The 21608-nt window shown below is 56.1% G+C and overlaps 1 protein-coding gene across 1 annotated transcript in view; it reads left to right on the forward strand.

Annotated features, from left to right (window-relative positions):
- Positions 1-21608, forward strand: part of LOC133055654 (uncharacterized) — a 53357-nt gene that overhangs the window by 17336 nt on the left and 14413 nt on the right. Inside the window, exons 3-4 of the mRNA XM_061140786.1 lie at positions 3637-3925; positions 4182-4802. Coding sequence (XP_060996769.1) covers positions 3637-3925; positions 4182-4802 — 910 coding nt within the window. The remainder of the gene's footprint in view (positions 1-3636; positions 3926-4181; positions 4803-21608) is intronic.

Raw genomic sequence — 21608 nt, forward strand, 5'->3', positions numbered from 1 at the left:
AGTGTCTCTATCTTCAATGCAAGACTTTAACTTATTAGCATTTATTGTGATTATTGATATACTTAAACCTATTCCTGTGACCTGGTTTCAGATTTTGCAAGTTTCCTGCTGTTCCTACCCATCCACCCCCATTTCCTACTCTTGTTAGGTAAGTCAAAATGTCTTCCTTCCAATTCTTCTTATGGTTTGGAAGTTTTATATTTCTATTTATCTAGTAGTTGAAATTTTTTAACATGCATATTTGAATTTAGCTCTCCCAACCCGTGTCTGTCCCCATGAACAAGATACACCACTTTTCAGTTTTATTTCACCCCATCCTCTCCCTTCCACTGCCCAGAATGAGATCATTTGGATTCTCCTCCCAGACTGCTGAGAGTATTTTCCAAGCTTCGTCCCCTGATAAAAATAGTTTCACTGGCTCCTGCAGCCCATGTCTTCGTCTCGGGTTCATTTTTCGTTTTGCTAGAGTATCTGAGCTAGTAATTATTTTGGATGGTATTTGTTGGAAATAAACTCTCCTAACACTTGGCACGACCCAAAAAAGTGTTTGTTTTTCCTCCTAACTGAATGGCTGTTAGGCCTGCTCGAGAATTATAGGCTCAAATCACTTTCCCTCCAAAATGTGAAGATGCCCCTCCATTGTTTGTAACTCGCAGCTGTCTCATGTCAGGCTTATCCTTTTCTTTTTTTTTTTTGGAGGTAATGTGTTTTTTTTTTCCCCACTGGGAGCTTTTCTTTGATCCCTCTCTCTTCTGTGTTCTAAAGTGTCCTCCTCTGTCCCCTTCAGCCCAAGGCTGCTCCTGCGTATTCTTTCCCGAAGCATTCCTTTCCTTCTTCTCTCTGTCCTTCGGAATTCCTTTACAATAACTGAATGCAGAAAACTGGGCTCATGTCCCATTTCTTAACGTTTCCTTCATACATCATAACTTTTGGTCTCTGACTCTGTGTTCTGGAGAATTCCACAGTTTGACCTTCCAGCTCACTAGTTCATCACTTTGATGTGTCCACTCTACTTCTCAGCCCACCTATTGAGTTTTTATCTTGGCATCCAAATTTTTTTATATCCTAAGACATTGACTTGATTTTCAGAAATATCTTTAAAATACTTTTCTTCCATTTACATTTCCCCTGGTTGTTTCCTATCACCTCCCCAGTTTTCCCAAATGTTTAGCCCTGGCATAACAAGGCAAGCACGTTATTATTTCCAGCTCACCATATCCGTTTCCCTACTATCCACAAGCCAGCCACTAAGCTAACGCCGCATATTTTAGAGTTTTGTCACAACAGCTCCCTGGGAGCCCATTTCTGCACTAGTTAGACTGGGCGTATTAGTCAGCTGTTGCCACAACAATGCTGCATAACAAACCACTCCAAAGCTTCTGTGTCTTAGACAACAGTCACTGATGCTCACACTCACAGCTCTGAGAGTGGATGTGGGCGGGTTCAGGACTGCTTCAGGGCTCCCTCACCCTCCTTGGACCAGTGGTGTCCCATTAGCACATGGGAAGGAATTTGGGAGGAAGTGGCGGGGGGGGGGGGGGGGGGTGTGTGTGTGTGTGTGTGGACAGCTGCAATCTCAGCCCCACCTCGTGCGAAATCCTTCATTTGTGGCTTGCTCTTCACATGCAAGGTTTCCTGTTCGTCCATCAATAAGTGGTTACTGGCCTCGAAACTGTGTTTGTGGGTCTGACCAGCTTCTGGGGGCATGAGTGACCATTCTGGGGACATGTGGTTCCCTGCTCTTTTAGGTGTTGTTCCTTAATGTAATTTCCCCTTTGTCTACTGCCTGCTGCTTATCACAGCTGGGGTGGGGTTGGTCTCAGATAAAGCTGTGCATCACCCTGACAGTACCTCAGGGCCCTTCAGCTGCTGCCTCAAAGCCACCCATCAACTGCCAGCAGTTTCTTCCCTGGAGCCAGAGGAACCACCCACCACCCCTAGGATTTCTTGGGATATCTGGGCTTCAAGGGAACCCTTCCTGTTCTCCTGGTTATAGTGAGTTTTTTCATTTTTCTGTCATTTCTAGGCATTGAGGGTAGAGTCCAGACTGTTAGGATGCATCTGGACCATCAACTTGATTTTTGATCTCTTTGAGGCATCTAAACCAGTCCAATTCTCAAGCCTTGGATGCTTAGGCCCTGGGAGCAGAATTTCCAAGGACCTGTGATGGGTCTGCCAGTTGCAATGTGGTCTGGACCAAGGCAGGCTGCTGGAAGGGGCTGCCTGCTTCCACCTGGCTGCTGCTGGCCTCCTGAGGCCTAGTTCAAGATCCCCATGACCCCTGGAGGAAGGAACCCCAAGGTGGTGCCTTAGGGGTCACTGGGAGAACCCCAAGGAGGTGCCTTGATGCCCACTGACTAGTGGCTTTAGCAATAGGAAACTGGACCGTAACTTTGGTGGCAGCAGCCCAGTGATGTGGACACTGACAATTCTCAGGCTAAACCCAGCAGGTCCCAGGACATTTGTGACAGGGCAGGTCCCTCTGCCATTGGCATCTTACCCACACACAAGGTTCAGCTCACTCCTGGACCAACAGGATCCTGAAAAGAAGTCCCTCCCCCACCTCTATGTCCAGTGTTTTCAAGCAGAATCAACCCCAGATCTTTTGCTCCAGTTTCTACTCTTATTTGTCATCAAAATTTGAACAGAGGTTTGGAGACCAAGGGCTTCCCTTGTAGCTTGTAGTTGGTAAAAAATCTGCCTGCAGTGCAGGAGACCCGGGTTTGATCCCTGAGTTGGGAAGATCACCTGGAGAAGGAAATGGCAACCCACTCCAGTATCCTTGCCTGGAAAATCTCATGGAGAGAGGAGCCTGGTGGGCTGCAGTCCATGGGATCGCAAAGAGTTGGCAAGACTGAGTGACTAACACTTGCTTACTTACTTGGAGACCAAGAAAAGTTTAGAAGCCACCCTTCCTGAGGCCTGGGACCACCGGTTGTGTTTCCTTCTCCTGTCTTTCTGGTGCTTTCAAAGAAGGTGCAGGACTGCACTGGGCTCAACTTCTCCTCTAAAAGTAAGCCAACCTGCTTTTAATGAAAAGATGGGAACTAGTAATTTGGGATTACCTTCCTCCTTTCTGGGGCGGCAGCAGGGAAGTAATTAAAGGGTCAGAACTATGCTCATCACCATAGGACTCAGGTGAGGGCACAGGCAGAGGCCCTGGCTGTGACCCCCTCCTCCACCCCTAAGCTGGGAAGAACCCCACCTCTGTGCAGCAGACCTGCAGCCCCAGCCGTGGAAGGTCCACATCTCAGAGTCCCGGGGCGGCGTCCTTCTTCCCTTCAGTATGACCCAGCCCGGGAAGACAGGGGCCACCGTTCATTTGCGGTGACCCTTAGACAGACGCCAGGCGAGGAGTGAGGCCAGGACTGGCTCCTGGGCCCCAACTCTATCCCAGGAGACAGTTCCGGGTGGCGAAGTCCCTGAGCAGCGCCCCATTCCGGGGCCCCGGGACGCTCTCAGAGCATCCTTTTTCCCTTCCGGAGTGTTGCATTTCTTTGCAAGTCCCGGGAGAGATATGCGCGGCGGACTCCAGGGAAGAAAGCGACGGGCGGTTCTTAAGCAAATCCCCTGGGCCCTTGGGGACCCGCTCCGGAGCCGCCACGCGGTGTCACCCCCACCCACTCCGCACTCCAGGGCATTTTCCCGGAGAGCGGATTCGGAGGTAGAACGCGCGGGGGTCTTGGGCGGCGAGTCAGCCGCTTTCGAAGCTCCGCTTGGGCCCGGGCGCAGGCCTGCCCGACGCCGGCCTGCAGCTTGCGACTCGGGGTCCGCGGCGCCTTCCTCCTCGACCCGTCCGGCCAGCCCATTGGCTCAGACGTGCACCGCCCGCGTCTCCGCGAGATCCCATTGGCCGGCGGCCGCGGCTTAGACAAAGGGAGCGGCGGCGGCGGGCGGCGATTGGGCCGGGAACAGGATGGGGAAGGCGTGGAGGGGGCCAGAGGGGAGGGAAAAAAGAGAGCGGGGCCGGAGCCGGGGGAACACCCGCACAGGCGGGGGCGGGGGTGGGGGCGCGGACTGAGCCAGGGAGGGCGGGGCGGGAGGACAACGAGTGGGGGAGGGGTGGAAGAGCAAGGATGGGGGAAGCAGCAAGGGAGGGGCGGGGGCGCGGAGCCGCGCAGGGAGGGGAGGACAGGGGAGCTCGAGGTCGGGGGCGGGGGGGGGGAGGCGAGGGGTTTAAGGCGAGGAGGGGGAGAGCGGGGGTGTTCGAGAGGGAGGACTCCTAGGCCGGGTGGAGGCGGGGGCGGGGCCCCTCCGCGGGGGCGGGGCCGAGAGCCCCTGGAGGGCGGCGGCCGCAGGGCGCGGGGCGGCGGGAACCCGCCCGCCCCTCCGCCCAGCACCCCTCCCGCCCCGGGGCTCCTGCGCGGACCGCGGCCGCTGCGGCCTCCTCGTCTTCCCCGAGGGTTCCGCGTCCGTCTGCGCTAGCTCGGCCGCGAACGTGGGAAAGCGGGAACCTGGGTCGAGAAGGACGTGCCCGGACCCAGGTCTGGACGTGCAACCCGAGCCGCAGCGTAGCGGCGGGACGCGCCGCCCCTTGGCCTTGGAGCCCCTCTCCGGGACTGCTGGGCCTCGGGGTTCCTCTGCGCGTCCGCTCGCAGGCAGGAGATGCGGGCCCTGGCGCTGGAAGACGTGTCCGGCACGCGGACAGGAAGCTCCTCGCGCTTCCTGGAGAGTTGGCTCGGCGGGGTGCGTCGCCTGGGAGGGAGGGATGGGCCGTGGGGCGACCGGCCGGGCGGGGAGTGGCTTCTGGGGGCCCCCTCGCCAGCGGCGGGCCCGCGAGGCCGCCCTCGGAGCGCCGCCAGGTACGTGCGTTTTCCATTTTTCCCGCGCGCCCAGAGCGCACTCCGGGTAGGGAACGAATAAAAACCCGGCTGGTGTGTAAGAGCCTTTCGCTGCACACGTGTCTTTCTGCAGGGCTCGGGGAGAGCTGCTGAACTCGGGGTAGACACTGGCTTAGTCTGTACCTGTGGCCTCGGTCAGAGGACTGTCCCCTACTCCACCTCGGGGCTCGAAGGAAATGTCTCTTTGCAAAAGCCTGTCCCTTTCCTCTAGGTTGCGTTTAATTTGCCGAGGAGACCATGCGCCCTTCCTCGGCCTCGGGGCTGGGTTTATGGGGCTTTGTGCAGTCTCCCCCACCCCTAACCCCTGGAACCCCAGGGATTTTCAAGCGGGGCTGCTCAGTTCTGAGGGACGATCGCTGGCAACTCGGGATGGGGAAACCCGACCTTGATCCCGCGCTAGGCGGACAGGTCCCCTTGTCCAGTAGTTAGCCACACGAGTCCCGGACTCGCCTGTTAGGGGAGGCCCTTGGGCTTTGCTTTTTGGTGGTTTGAGGAGGCCCTTTAGCTGGCCTGGGGCGGGCTCCCTCCCCTCCCCCATGCCCACTTCAAACAAAAGAAGTCTTAGGAGAATCGTTTCCTGGGGAGAACTCTTCCGTTTGTGAATCTCTAGTTTCCCCCGCCCCAGTTCTTAGGATGGGACAGCCTTTACAACAAAGGGGAAGGTTGGAGACAGTTGAAGGAAAGGGCGCGCTTTTATTTAGGGAGACTTTGAGAGAGAGAATGCACATTTCACTTTCTTCCCGTTTTCTTACCTGATTAATGGAGTTTTAGGTGATGTTTGGATATGGGATATTTTCGTTTGGAGACTGTTTCAGAAAAAGAAGAGGGCTAGATCGATGAGAAATTGGCAATTTGGTCTCCACCCGGTGGGGGAAAATACCCCATGGAGTGAAACGTATTGCTTGCCCTTTAGGGGAAGACTGAAAATTAGGGATTTGATGGTTAAAAGGGAGGGGTTAATTTTGTGTCATTTTCTACCGTGACCCCCCTCCCACCCCCGGCATAAGTCGGAACAAAGGGCCCAGGTGAAAGGGTTCAAATCGGGCCCGCTGTAAAAACCTCCCAGTTCCCGCGCACCAGCGAGTATTCCCGCCGGAGTTTGGGTTGGAAAGAAAAAGAATCAACGCCCCAGAGTCCGCATGTGTATCAATACCCAGCTCGCGAGCCTCCACCGCTCTGGGGAAGCCTGGTTACCGGGCTGGGGAGCGAGGGACCCGGTGGGCGGGAAACGCCTCTCCTGGGGATAAAGCGCACAGTTTCAGTTTCCACCTTCCCCGGAAGAACCGAGAGGTTCGCGGTGTCCCGGCGGCGCCCGTCCCTGCTCGCCCGGCGTGGCGCTCCCGACACAGACCCGCATCCACCAAAGCCCGGGACCTCACTTCTCTCGAAATACTTAAAACTCAACAAACCATAAAAGGCTCCCGATTCCAGTGGAAAAGGCGTCGAAGATTTATGGCCCCCTGGATTCCCCACACTCTAATTATGCCTGTTTTTAGTTGACTTATGGGTGGTGACCACTAAAATCATTTTCCATTTGTATTTTTTTCTTTTAACATGAAAAATGCGAGCTTCACTTTTTCTTACCGGCTTGGGCAGGCATTTTTCCGTTCCGGAAGAAAAATCCCGCCTCCTTCTGCCTTCTCTGTGGCCTCTGGCTGGGTGTACTGGACCTGTGGAATCCCTCCATAGCCCCCTTAATTGCAATTTAGGGGAAAGTATTTTTTCTTTCTGCGATCGTTAACAGGTATTCTTCCCTTGAAGCACTTCTCCATGGCGCACTAGTTTCCCTGCGGATTGCTTGGGGTTCAGAACCCTACTCCCACTAACTCTGGGCCAACGACTGGGGGTGAGCCTAGCAGGAGAACAAGTCCCCCTGTGGTCCCAGCTCCAGTAGTCACCCTCATCCACCCTCCTGGGAACCTGGGGCATTAAGGGGTGCCCCCCCAGGGTCCTGAGGGATCCGGAACCTACCCCACACCACTGTCTGGCGGCCCCATCCCCCATCTTTTTCCCTTTGTTTGCCACTCCGGACTCTGAGTTGAAAGTGGCAGGAAAAAAATAATTAGATGGAAATCAAAGATTAGACGGGCATGCTGGCTGGCGGCCTCAGTGAGGCCTGGCCGACACTCTGATGGAGCCTCATAAATCTTCACGGGCCTGACAAAAGCTGTGTCCTCTGGTTCTCTGGGAATTTGGGAACTTACCGATCTCCTCACAGAGTCCTCAGGGGCCTCAATTTCTGCCTGGCGCAGAGTTCTCAGAAATGAAGGTGTGGTAGGGGAAAGGGGTGGTCTGGCCAGCGAGTGACCAGGGCCCAAGACCCCCATTCGAGGAAGGGCAGCAAATACCCTCACCCATTTTGCTAACAAATATTACAAGGGTGCTGTATTCCCCTACCTGAACTGCCTCAGGAGGCTCTGGTGGGGAGGACAAAAAAAGGGCATGTGTTGGGGGGGCCATTAACCCCTCACTAGCGACTCCTTTGTCTGGCCAGTCCACTGCTGAGACAAGTGGCATCCTGGCCTGTGTACTAGGCACCAAAGTCAGGAGAGCCAGCCTGGCTTCCAAGGACCCCCTCCCTGGCTCAGGTGTGCCAGCTGTGGGTGCGGACCGCTGATGCAGGTTCAGCTGAGCCTAGAGGTCTCTGCACCCTTCTCCAGAGGTCCCAGCATCAGAGGTCTTCGGGCCCACGTGCGATCCACCCGGGAGCTGTGCCCCCGACCAGCCTGGGTGGGAGAGAACGTGAAAGAAGTCTCGGCCTGTTTAGATCGTTTTAAAAAACTTGAATTAATTGGGAAAATAGTAACCGAGCTTTCCAATGAAGGGAAGAGGTTGGGGGGGGGGTGTCTTTTTTGTTGTTGTTTTTTCTTTAACTATACCCCCTTGTTGTGGCAGTTGTTTTTTACCTTTTCATAGTGTTATAAGAAATGTTGCAACGTTTAATTTCTATTGCCATGAGATATGGAGAGGGTAGCCCAACATTTTGAAGTAATTTGATAAGGCTTCGAGTAGCAAATCCGAAAGGAGGGCTGGCGGCCCAGGTATAGTTTCTTTATAACCTGAATTTACAATGAAAGCATTCTCCTTTATGGATATAATAGATTAGATTTCACAACTTAATTCACCGGAATGGCTCCGTTTAAGGGAGCTCCGGCTGATTTTATTACGCCAAGCCAAATTGGATGTTTGTGGTCTTAAGGAGAAGCGATTGTGACATAAAATATATAATTTTTAAAGTAAAAAAACAACGGGTTCGACCCTGTCCCCTCTGTTCTCCATCCTTCTTCATCACCCTCGGTTCCCCAGTTTGGGAAATACCGAGAATTATTTGTTGATTTCTGCGGGTGAGACAGGAACTCACACTCGGGAGAGGGCGGTCAGGGAAAAGCCACTCGCGACCCGGCCGGGGGCTCCGCGAGGCAGCCGGCCTCATCGCCCCCGTGCCTGCAGGCCGGCCGGCTGGCCTCGCTAGCGGTGCGCACGCGGTGCCATTTACCCGGAAAGGATTGGGGTCCCGCTCCTCGGAGTCTGGAAAAGTCATTGAAATGCCGGCCCAGGCACCACAGTCTTGGGGCCCTCGGAGCTCCCGCGGAGGGCCGAAGCCTCCGCTTGCCCCCGGCACTGGACAGCCTCCCCCGACAGCGCTGGTGGGATGGAGAAAGCGCCCCTCGGAAAGCCCGGTGCGCGTTCCCCTGGCAGAGCCCGCGGCGGGACACCGGGAAGGGAACAGGCTCACGCTACTTAGTGCAAAACAACTGCACTCCCGCTGGGCCCGCTCCGCGCCCGCCTCGACCACAAGGGCTGCCCTAGGGCGACCGCAGGGGCTGACTCCAGGACCCGCCTTGTCCCGTGGGGAGTGGGCATCACGCGCAGGACTGTCTAGGGCCCGCCAACCCCCCCGCCTCCGTGCAGATCCCGGAGGCCGCCTTCTCCGCGCCCAGCAGTTGACAGTGGCTCCCGGCGGTGGAGACCGGCACGGCCCGCCCGGCTGGCGGAGGACCGTGGGGGGATGGGGGACTCGGTGGCCCTGCCCGGGCCTGGCCCGCCAGCGCCCGCGGCCCATTCTACTGTCACTTCTCATTAGGATCGGGCTCTATTCTCCCGACCGCATTGTCCCCTTCTCCTCCTCTCTCCCCCCTCCCTCATTTACTGGGTGGTTTTAGCCCAGATTTAGCCCCCACCCTCTCTTCCTGAGTGCGGGCCACCCTTTCCCAGGTCGATCTCTGACCTGAGACCCAGCCTCCGACGGGGGAGCGAGGTGCGAGCCCGTGTTCCCGGGGCCTGAAGGGCCCCCGGGCGCTCCACGTGGCATCCGCGCGGCCGGGAACCCCGCATCCTGCGCTCAGAGGACGGCCTGCGTCCCGGTGCGTGGCTGGCGGGCTGTGGGTGCGCGCCTTAAATTAAATCTCCGCAGCGTCTGACCTTGTTTTTTCCTCGGCCTGATAGCGGCAGCAGCTGGGTTTTTTTTTTTTTTTTTTTTTCCAGAATTCCTGCTGCTGGGGGAGGGGCGTTATTATTATTATTTTTGGTTGTTGCAACCTCCTGGAAAAATTCCCTGGTCTCAGAAAGCGTAACAATAGACTAGCGGATTTCTGGAGGAAGTGCCCCCTCCCCTGTTTTCTCTAGGGACGCTTCTGCCCTCAGGATGCTAAGGAGACTTCTGTGGGGAGTGGGGACCAATTCCCCTACTCTGGCCCCAGCCCCCTCCTCGTCCTTCAGAACCTCTCAAATCTACCTCGAGTCTGACTCCCAAATCTACCCTGGGGTCCTGCCCTTGCCCCCATCACTCCTGAGAGAGGTCACAGCTTCCAGAACTGGGGAGTAGTCTCCTCCAGCATCCGTGGGGGTAGGGACAAGAGATAGAGCTTTCCAGCACCCCGCCCCCTGCACTGGGGGCTGGGGGGGGGGGGGGGCGGTGTCCTGTCCCCTGGAATCCTATCCCTGTTTGCTTTGGGGGTCAGCTTTAGATCAGAGGCAGTTAAAGATTAATGGGCCTGGGCCCTGGGGGATGGTATGAGGGAGCTGGGGAGGGATTCAGTCCCCTGCTGGCCTCTGCACTCTGTGTGCTGGGCATGCTGCTCCTCCACCCTTGGGGCTGAATCTCGGCTTCAAGCGGGCAGCAGCAGTCTGGGGCCCACCTGTCTGACCCAGGAGGAGGTGGGGGGGCGGGGCACGTACTCTGGCCGCTAACTATACACATGACCCCAATTCCAGCTTCGCCCCTAGGGAACCCCGCTACCTGGAGTGGAAAGCAGAGGGGAACTCTGACCCTCCTGGCCCCCTCCCCCACTGGGGCAAGAAGCCCAGGAAAATGGCCGAGGCCGGGCCCAGGAGGGGCCAGGGAAAGCAAGGCCGGCCAGTGGGTGTTGCAGCGTGTGGCTGGTCTGGGCCTCCCTGTATCAGCCTCACTGGAGGTGTGGGGGTGAAGGTGTGGGGGCTGCTGGGGGCTTTTACACAGCCCAGCCTGGGCCTGCATCTCCCCCGCTCCTTGGATAGAGAGGGGAGGGGGTCCAGGGGAAGAGGCCTCTTCGTATCCAGTGGTCCCCAGGAAGACCTGACTCCTCTCACTCAGGAGGGGCCACACTGCAGAGCCCGCAGGACCTTCCTTGAAGCCCCTCATCCTGCCTGTAAATGTATTTACCCTGGTGTGACACCAGGTGCGTGGCTTCTGTGACGCAGGGTCCCCGGCCTGTGCGAAGACAGGAATTGAACTTTAGTCTCCAGGCAATTAAGGTGGCAGGGACTATAGTTCATTAATGGTTGTTATGCAATAAAAACGATAAAATGGCCCTGATTTTGCAATTTAAAAATGCAGTTTATTTTAATTTATGTTTCTAAGTATTTATGGGGTTTCATGGGGGGGGGGCAGCTTGGGTATCACTGAGGGGGTTGGGGCCACAGCCCATCCATTTGGAGGGACAGGGAGTGATTGAGATGAAATGCGACCTGGAGCAGCAGAAAATACAGAGGAGGCTGAAGGAGTGGGCCCTGGCTTTAGGTTGGCGAGAGCTGGACATTCTGGGCTGCCTTTTACAAAGCGGTGGAAACTGACTCCGAGGCCTCGCCCTTCTGTCCCTGGCTCCTGCAGAGTGGGCCGGGGAAGCACTCCTGAGCCAAACATCCGGAAGCGTGCTAGGCAGGACTGTCTCCGGGGACTCTGGGACCTTGGGCACAGAGACTTCCCCGCCCCACCCCACTTGCGGCTGGGCAGGTTCCTCAGGTCCCAAAGTAGCCTGCCTGTTGCCTTTGGAGGCTCCTTGTGTCAGGAGCCAGCTATGGCTCTGTCCGCCTTTTCCTGGCCTTATGAGTCAGATGTCCGTTTCTACAGCCTCTGGAGGGTCCAGCTGTCCTGTCCCCAGTGCTGTGTGCTTAACCCGGACACCATATGCACTGCCAAGGCCTGAGGGCCCAGACACTCTCTAGGTGTGTCTCCCTGGTTTCCTTCTGCACCCCTTCACCCCCCACCCACAGACAGACCTCAGGCACTTAGAGAACCCAGGATTATGACAGCAACCTTCCAAGCCCAGCCACAGACCGCAGCAGACACTTGAGAGGTGAGGACACCTGTGGGAGAGTTTGCAAGTTAGCCTCAAAGGTGGAGGGGCCTGGCTTCAGACAAAAAAAAAGGGGGAAAGGAAGTATGGGAAGGACCAGGGCTGGGGATTGTTGTGCAGAACATCAGAAAGCCTGGAACCCACTCCATCCCTGGTGATCACAGGGTCCTGGGCCATCAGCGTCTGCCTTTCAGACACCCAGTGTTAGACAAGTGACTTTGTCGTGGACACCGTCAAAGCCAGGGCTCCTGGCCCAGGTTGACAAGCAACATGCACCCCCACAACATGCACCTGCGCGCACGCCGCGCGCACACACACACACATCCCCTGATTTTAGCATCACATAGCCACAGCCAGGAAAACCAGAGAGAGGCAGCGTTGGCCCCTCCTGCCGCTCACTCCCACAGGTGGGTGCCTGGGGGCTGGGGAGCAGCCTCCTAATTCCTCCTCACCCTCCAGACTCCTAAGGCTCATGGACTCCACCCCCGCCCCGCAAGGATTGTCCCAGGCCTCTGCCTCCCTCTCCTTTTTATTCTGGGCACCTTGGCCTGCTGAGTTAATTGGCAAACTTTCCCAGAAGTAAACTTGATGGATGGAAATTAATAATTTTCCCAACGATGCAGTCATTGCTAATCATGCCGGCTGGGAGGAGGGGGGCCTGGGTGAAGGCTGGTGGGGTGGGTGGGGGCATGGGCTGAAAACCACTAGTATGAAGGATATCTGCTGGGGCTGGGGGGTCCCTTATGCAATTTAGGAGTTTTATAGCCCCAGTGCTGGTGCAGTGCTGGCAGCAGGGAGGGTGCTTGGGGAGAGTCTGAGCCACCTCTACACTCCCATGGTCTCTTGCCATGAAACCTGGGCCCCATGAAGTCCACTGGGGTGCTTCCAGCGGGGTTCTCTTACACAGCAGAGGTGTGAGAAGGGGAACCCTGACTGTATACTTGGAGGCCTGTGGGGGGAAGGGGCCCTGAAAGGAGAGAGAGGAGAGGATGGCCATGAGGGCTGCATGTGGCATCAGGGCCGCCTCCCCAACTTTGGAGCTCTTCTTTTGAAGATGACCGAGGTCTTGCTGGTCCACCTAAGGCAGAGGGTGCCTCGTGCTTGGGAACCTTTCTCCCAGGACTCCTGTAAAGAGGCACAGTCCCCATTGCTATCATTGTAGAGCTCTGGGCCTCATCCTGTCGGGCCTGGGTGGAGAATCAGTGATTGGACAAAACAGGTCTCTGCTCAGGATTTTGCTTCCCTGGGAGCAGCGAGGAAACAGTGCCTGATAACTGGATCCTCAACAGCACTTCACCACAGTGAGGGGTTCTTGGGGCCCTCAGTGAAAGCGCATGCTGGACAGTGGCCTGGGAAGTGTGGGCATGACCAGCATGTACCCTAGACGGTTCTGACTCAAGCAGCCCAGCTACTGCCCAGGAGGCCTGGACAGGCTGCAGTCAGTGATAGGAGGCACAAAAAAATGTTTTGTTGAATGAATGAATGAATGCATGAATGATGGATGGATGATAATGTTTCACCAGGCACAAAGATGATTTTCTTGGCCTTTTCAGCATCCACGGCCTGTTGGTGGCAGAGCTGACTTCACTGGCTCCACCCAGAAATTTTCTTTGGAGAATCAGAGATCAGAGCAAACCCCTAGGGAGAAAGATGAGGTGGGGAGGGTTGAGAGGGCCACGTGGCGTCTTCCCTGCAGTGACCAAGCTCACAAGGGACAGAAGAAAGACCCTCTCCTTGATGAGGGCAGGGGCACATGGGGGGCCTGGGATGCAGTCTACCCCCATTTATGACCACACCACCCCGGCATTTCCAGGCTGGTGAAATGGGACCAAAATGAAGCTGGAGGAACTGGGATATGATTAAGGAGAGAAGGATAGTGTAGATAAAGGGAGCAATGAGAGGAGGAAAAGGGGGTAAGTCCCACTTGTCCTGGTGGAATTGGCTCAGGCTGACTGCCACAGCTGGTCAGGGCCTTTCTACCCTCTGGCAGGTACAGACCTCTTCTTGGGCTTGGTGAGCTTGGGCTGGCTCACTCTGCCTGCCATGGGCACCCTATGGGGACTGCCAAATAACTTTGTCCCAAGGCAACAGGAACACAGGGGAGGAAAGAAAGGAGAAGGAAGAGAAAGAAACTGGCTCTGTCATCACCCGACAGCCTTAGCATATTAAAGATGAAGAGGCCCAGAGAGGTTCACTATGTGCCTAAAGGCACACAGCAGGATGTGAACCAGGCCTGTCTGCCTGGGAAGCCTGCCTGTGTCCACGACACGACATATTGCAGATTAATTAAAGTCGTCAGCCCAGCAGGGCACCTAATGGTGCCCCCCACCCCACCCCCACCTGAGACTGTGCCTATGGCCCAGAGCCAGACAGCTGTCCCAGCATCCTGGGCTAAGCTGCTTCTGAGGGCAAGGCGCTCATGCCTCACCACACAGCTCTGGGGCCTGGAGCCAGCTGGGGCCATGGGGGAGGGGTAAAGGGGGACGGGGTGGGGAGGGGGAGGCTTCACTTTGAGGACATCCCTAGAAAAGGGGGTACCTCCCCTCTGGGACCTTATCTCCCTCTTCACACTGACCAGCCCCCATCCAGCAGAGCCTTGCTGTGTACCTGGGTGACATCAGCATGGGACTCACTGGTCTGATGCTTCTTTGCACCCTTATGGGAACGTAGCCCTTTGAAGCACAGATACGCTCCAGCTCTGGCGTTCCGGCTCTGGTTGAAGTCACGTCAGACCTGTTGTTTGCTCTCTAAGTTTTGCTGCGACCCTTTGGCCATTCCCTGGTGGCTCAGACGGTGAATCTGCCTGCGGTGCGGGAGACCTGGGTTCAATCCCTGAACTAGGAAGATCCCCTGGGAAAGGGAATGGCTACCCACTCCAGTATTTTTGCCTGGAGAATTCCATGGACGGAGGAGCCTGGTGGGCTACAGTCCATGGGGTCACAAAAGAGCCAGATGTGACTGAGCAACTGACGACCCTTCGGCCATTCGGCTCTGATATGAGTGCCCTCCTCTCCTCTCCCCCCCGCTGCCAGCATGACTAGAGGCCTCAGTGCACCTGACCTGGGTCCCTGTCCTGGTCGTTGCAGGTAACGGTGTCCTGGCCTCAAGAAAACTGAGGAGAAGTTCCCATGGACTTAAGGATATGTTGCTGATGCAGCTGTCCTGGTATGGTCCCTGGTCCTGAAAACATCTCCGGGGTGCTGAGCAAAAGCGTGAAAGCAGAGGGGTGCTGGCTGTCTCGAGTTGTGGTGGCCCCACACACTTGGACCGCCTTAGAGACAGTGCCGTGAAGGCACCCCCCTAGGCCTCAGACCCCCTAGGCCAAGCTGACAGGGCTCCCTCCTCTTTTCAGCCACACAGGTCACCTTTGGGATTCTGCCCTCATTAGAGAAGACCTTGGAATATTGGTGATACAATCCCTGCCCCCACCTCCCTTCTGGGCACTGGGGGCTACAGGGGAGGAACACAGGGTGGTCCCAACTAGACGGCAGGCCCACCCTGTATCCCAGGGGCCTCATCATGGGCCGTTTGCATCCTTCTTGAGTCTCTTAGGAAAAAGATGTGCTGATTCCAGTCTGGACTTTTCCTGGCTCTGCTCTGCCCACTGTCCTCCAAGATCTGGCTTGAGCCCCACACACCTCTTCGTCTGAGATTCAGGCACCCTAGTGACACCCTCGACAAGCTCTTTAGGGACCCCACCTTTTGCTGCCAGCCATCCTGGGTCCTCTCTGCTCCCTGCTGGCTCCTGGCCAACTCAGAGGTGAAGCAAAAGGCAGGTGCCACCTCAAGAAGCCCCCAGTCCCCAAAAGAGAGAGATCCTTGAGCAGACAGCTACTGCTGCAAGGGGGAACCTTGCCATCCAGGCCTGCAGGTGGTGGACAGCACCCATTGGAGCCCCCGCAGCAGCAGGTGAGGGGCCAGGCCTGGCAGTGATGATCCTGCCACTCCATCTCTGAGCCTCAGTTTCCTCCAGGTGGCTCACGGTGTCACCTGTGAGATGCTTTTGTCCAGGATGCTTAACCTGAGTTGAGTCACAAGGGAAGAATAAAGGAAACCCAAATTGAAAAACATTTGGCAGAACAACTGCTCTGGATGCTTCAAAATGGTCCATGTTAAAAAAAAAAAAAAAAAAAGGCTGGTGTGGGATTCACCTCTGAAGGGTTTCAGAGAGAAGTGGGGAATTTTGCACACGGGCTGCATGGGATCTGAGAGATCATGCCAGCTACGTTTCCAGGGCATGACGAGGTTAGAAAGCCCTTCTTGGAATTGAGATGCTGAAGTATTTAGGGGTGAAGTGTCACAGTGTCTGCAACTGGCTTCCAAATAGTTCAGCAGTTTTGTATAAAGGGAGAGAGAGCGAGCAAATGCAACAGTATTGCTTTAAATAGAGCTGTTTTAAAAAAAAAAAGAGCTGTGAGTACAAAGTCAATATACACAAATACATTTTATTTATATAACTTAAAGATATCTTCTGAGGTTTGGAGAGGCCAGACCCTCGGTGCTTCCCCAAGACCCCATCTCACTGTTGCCTTGCCCTGGGGACCTTGGGAGGTGCCCAGAGAGGACAAGCAAGAGCCAAGCCCAGCCCAGCGCTGTGCTGGTGTTTACACTGTTTGTGTCCAGGCGGGGAGGGGATGGGGTCCATTTGCTCAAATGCTCCTGGAAGGAGCTCTTGAATCTCCCTGGGCTCCTGTCCTTGCACCCTGAGACACAGAGACTCCTGGGGCTCACGAGAAGGTGTTGAAAGAGGAAACCGTCACAAAGTCCCATCTCAAACACTGACATATTGGGTCCCAGTGGCCACTGGGGGTTTGCTGTTATTAACACGTTTTTAAATAAGGAAACTGAGGCTAAGAGAGAGTAAAACTCGGGGGAAGGGAGACAGCGGTTGCCACTGATTTAACCTTCACTGTGTATAGATAGACCTCTAAAACGTGGCCTCATCTGACCCTCACAACTAATGCTGTGAGAAAGGTATTGAAAATGATCCCATTTCTCAGATGAGAAAGTTGAGGTGTAAGGCATTTAAACACCAAGACCAAAGCCCCAGCCAGGGAAAGGGGAGCTGGGTGTGGCCAGTCCAAGCCCCTGCTGCACAGACACAGACTTGGGGACATTCCCATAGTGGAGACTTGCAGACCCATGCAGGCACACACACACCTCCAGGAGGAGCTGGAGGGAGCCCTGCCCAGGGGGCCTTGCTCTGGGTCCTGTGCTGGGCCGTGTGTGTGTGTTACTGACTCTTGCACATGGCATCTCAAGATGGTAGAGTGCAAACCCCAGAAAAGGAAACAGGCTTGTTAGGCTGCCTCAGATCCCCCAGAACCGCGGACATTCCCTGCGCTCCGCAGCTTCAGGCCTGTGCCACTGGGGACAAGGGTTCTTCCCTGAGGTGGGTACAGTGAGCCAGCTGTGGCTCGGGCAGCCCGGGCCTTCTGCACTGTCCTCAGGCCCATGGTGTGGCAGAGTCTCTTCGTTACCTTTGCTTGTTAGATCCTGGCCTTCCCTTCTTCTGCTCCTTGGGATCGTGATCAGCCTGCAGAATTCTGCTCAGCTTCCCCAGGGCTATGTGGAGGCCAGGGGCCTGCCTTTGACTTGCTTTCCTGTGTGTGAATGAGATCTCTGCCCCAGCAGGTAGCTGAGGGTCCTTGTGGGGAGGACCAGGGGGAAGACGAGGATAGGCCCGGGGCTCTGTGTCCAGCTCATTCACCCTCTGCAGCCCCTGATCAGCCTGAGGTTGAACCTCTCAGAAAGCCTTCTCAGGGCAGGTGAGGGGGTGGGCCTTGGCCCCCAGAGTTCACAGCCTCTGCCCAGCTCCAGGCTGATGGCTGCCCCAGGCCCTGATTCTGCTGGGCCCACATGCGGATGTGGCCGTGACTGCCCACACATGCCTCCCCCTCCTCGGCCTTCTTCCTGGTCGGGACCAACGTCCCCCCTCCCTCACATGACATCCATTCCTGGGCACCCCAATTCCTCAGCCCTGCCACCAGAGCAGGTGTTCCCCTGCCTAGGACAGAGCTCCTGAGCTGCGCTTGCCCGGAAAACTGCCTGGATCTTGGGTTCCAGGCCTGGGGAGTGGCAGCTGCTGTGTCAGTGCGGGGACATTGCCAAACCGGGCTCAGACGCCCTGGCCCAAGGCCTGTGTGGGTGTGGGAGGGAGCCCGCCGCCCAGCCACACCTGTCCCGCCGCGGGCCCTGGGGTGGGGTTTCCCATCTGTGCTGGAACCTGGTCAGGTTTCTCACTTCACCCTGAGGCAGGGTGCAGGGCACATGGGCCGGGGCCAGCCGCGAGTCCCCGCCCAGACTGCCGGCCTGCCTGCCAGGGCTCCTGCCAGACGGGAAAAACCTGCGGGAAGGGGCCAGGCTGGGAGCATCCTCACTGGGCCTGGGGCAGTGGCGGGGTGGTAGTTGGGGGGGCCCCCTCCTGCCCAGCCTAGCATCTCCCGCCCTTCTCTAGCTGGGCCAGGAGTCAAGGGCTGCCCAGGCCTCTGCGGGGTGGGAAAGTGGACGTCCCAAACCTGAGTCAGTCTGGGCCTGACCATCCCCAGGCCCCATCCCATTGCTTATTCAACCGAGTTCTGAAATTTCACGCTTCCTTTTTTACCTGATCTTGTCCCAGGCATCGTTAAGATCTGTGAAATCGCAGGCTTGATCTGTTGGTTTTGTTTCTTCTGACAGACGCTAAAAGAAATCGTGCGTTTCGAAAAGTTTGTTGGGACCATCTGTGGATCAAGTCAGGCACAACCGGCCTGGGGGGAGGCCAACCCTTCCTTTGGAAGCTGCAGAACCACAGGGGGTCCGGCTGCAGCTGAGATGATCTGGGAAGGGGGTCTCCCCAGAGCCTGGAGGCTGTGGCTTTGAGTCCAGTCCAGAGCCCCCTCAACCCTATCTTCAACAGGCCTGGACCCTAGAAGCAGCCTCTGCAGGCAGCCTGGGGTCCCCTCTCCATTGGGAACAGTGTGAAAGGCCAGGGACACCCCAAGCAGGCTCCCAGTCTGTCTCACACCTGCCCATACCTCCCTTGGGCTCATCTCTTTGGGCTGCATCTCCAAGCCCCTGCATTCCAGGGGCCTCCCCCGGGGCAGTCCTCAGCCCTTGAGAACCCCACAGCTACGAGAGCCCCATATGGCCAGGTCTTGTACTGGCCCTACACCAGGGCCTGCACCAGGCCACTGCCAGCTGTCCATCACTGGATGAGGAAAGCGTCACTGCAACCCCTCAGGAAAGTAAGGGAGAGGCTGAAATGCAGAGGACGCCCCCTACTGGAGAGAACCTGCATGGCATGCAGTTCCCCCTACCCCTGACCCCAGCCCTGATGCCATGCAGGCAGAGAAGGACAGAGGAGGCCCCATCTGCTCTGCTCACGATATTGCCCCTAGGGTCCCTCCTCCAGGCTTCCTTCCAGGGGGCTGTGAGCTCAGTCCCTGCCCTGGGGCCCTCAGAAACAGCTTGGAGGGAGGAGATGAGCTGATGGGGTCCTTGAGATATGGGCCAGGTACAGGATGGGCTAGGACAGCCCACCTTGGCCTATCTCCCCCAGAGTGAGGCTGTGGGCATTGAGGGCTGATATTCCTGACTGCTTTCGACACACTAATGCTGGCCTCCGTACTGTACCTGCCTCCTTGCTCAGAGCCTCCTAAGAGGTAGGTGCCGTTCTATCCATCTTTGACAGACAAGGAAAGCAAGGCACCCAGTGATGGAACCACCCACTCAGGCCCTGCAGCAGCCCCAGAGCTTCAGAGCTGAGACTCAGAGCTGCAACCTGCAGGGCCCAGGCGGCCGGGGTCCCTCTGTTGGTTTGGGTCCTGGCCATGCAGCCTTCCAGGCCCCCTCACCCACTGCAGCAGCTCCCCGGGCATTTCTCACCCTCACACATTCCCCTCTGGCTCCGGGGAGGGAATGGAGACAAAATCTTTTCCTGTGAAAGATTAAAATCTGAGTTGAAAGAGGAAGGGGTAGCTGTTGGTTCTCCAAACATAGAATCACCTGGTGGTCCAGTAGTTAGGGATCCGTGTTTCCACTGCAGGGGGCACAGCTTCGATCCTGGGTCAGGGAACTAAGATCCTGCAAGCTGTGCAGTGTGGTCGAAAGGAAAAGAATCATCACATGACCCAGTAGTGCTATTTGCATGCTGGCTTTCAAAGCAGCTGAAAGGTGGAAGCAATCCAAGTGTCCACTGACTGATGAAGGGTAAACAAAATGTGCTCTGTCCATACAGAGGAATAGAAAGGAAAGGAGTTCTGATACATGCTACAACATGGGTAATTGAAGATATTACGCTAAGTATTCAGACAAAAAGGACAAATATTGTTTGGCCCCACTTATATGGGTTCTTGGGCTTCCCAGGTGGCGTTAGTGGTATAGAACCCACCAGCCAATGCAGGAGACATAAGATGCAGTTTCGATCCCTGGGTCAGGAAGATCCCCTGGAGGAGAGCATGGCAACCCACTCCAGTATTCTTGCCTGGAGAAGCCCCATGGACAGAGAAGCCTGGCGGGCCACAGTCCATAGAGTTGCAAAGAGTCGGACATGACTGAAGAGGCTTAGGATGCATGCATGCATATGAGGTTCTTAGAATGGGCCAGAAAGAATGGGCTACTTTTGCTACAGAAAGTAGATTAGAGGTTACCAGGGGCTGGGGGAGGGAGGAAAGGGGAGTTATTGCTTAATGCGTAGATTTTCTGTTTGGGATGATGAAAGTTTTAGAATTTGATAGTGGTGATGGCTGTACAGCATGGTGAATGTAGCTAAAGGCACTGAATTGCACACTTTAAAAGAATACTTAAAATAGCTACTTTTATGTTATAGGTATTTTTTCCACAATAAAAATATTTTATTAGGGGAGGGGCCCACAGAGAGAGACATGTAGGGGGCCCCCCTGGGGCCTCCCCGTCCCCCTGAGGGTTAGAGTCCACCTCTTTGGCTGCTCCCCTGCCAAATAGGCCCAGCTTAACAGGAGATAAACAGCAATTCTGTCTACTTTGCTTCTTATCCAAAGACGGATGGGGGAGAAGTTGATACCATCAGCACATATGTGGTGTGGGGATCTTGTGTGGGGTTCTCACGTCCCGCACCCATTGCAGGAGGAACTGCCAGGAGCCAGGGTTGATGCCGCCGTCCTCAAAGCCTGGTTTCGGGGGGCAGTATCCTCTCTACCAGCCCTCCCCTCCCCGCCCCCTGCTGCTGGGAAAACCTGTCCTGGGGGGGATCCCCGGCTCCCTGCTGCTGGGCTCAGTGTGCACCTGAGTTAAGACCACTTCTGCATCTGCTGGCTGTGTGGCATTGGGAATACCTGCGACCTCTCTGGGCCGCTGATTCTACAGGGAGTCACCCACGAGACGTGCAAGCAACAGTCAGTCATCTCCCCATGTGAGCAGAAGACACTGGCTCGTGGTGGTGCGTGGTGGTGCTCCCGGTGGTGCTTCTCCTTGAGGGGCATTTTGGTGCATGTTTGGCTGTCATGAGGCCTTATTGCCACTTTTCAGGCTTTATTCTATAAGAGAGCACAGTGTCCTGTAGGAAGAGCCCAAGTGTTGTTAGAGTGGGCTCCACTGTTTCCGAGCTGTGCCACTTCCGGGAGGCTGCTTAACATCTCTGAGCCTCATTTTTCTTACCTATAAAGTAGCATAATAACATCCGCATCCCAGAAGTGTTGTGAAAATGAATGTGGGCAAATGTTTATTTACATGGTAACTAATACAGACTGTGCTCTCAAGGGTAGATAGGGGTGAGGCTGTCACTGTGTCAGGGGTCAAATGGTAACAACCCCCGCCTCTGAGAAAAAAAGATACGCCTACCTGAAACCCATGACTGTGACCTTATTTGGAAAGAAAGTCGTTGCCAGCCTCCCCCGCAATACCCCACTGAGGGTGGGTTCCTGGAGCTCACTCTTGCGCCATCTTTGCTGCCCTTGGACACACTGTTTGCCCTCAAGGCTGGGCTCAAGGGCTGCCCTGGGGGCCATCCAGGCTCCGGGAAGGGGTCCGAGCCGCCTGCTACTCCAGCGCTCAGATGTGTGCTTTGTCCTGTCCCTTGGTGTTCAGTGCCCAGGCCCTTCCCAGAGGGCTTGCATCCAGTCCAACTGCCCGGCAGCGTGCAAAGTGCCAGCTGGGAGTGAGGCTCTCAGGAAGAACCAAGCGAGGGTGCCGGTGCCCCAGCCCACCGGCAATGGGCCCTGGCACATCAGGGGCGCTCTGTGAGCTTGGCTTTCCT

The sequence above is a fragment of the Dama dama genome, chromosome 5, assembly GCF_033118175.1.
Source record: "Dama dama isolate Ldn47 chromosome 5, ASM3311817v1, whole genome shotgun sequence".
In the NCBI taxonomy this organism is placed as follows: Eukaryota; Metazoa; Chordata; class Mammalia; order Artiodactyla; family Cervidae; genus Dama; species Dama dama.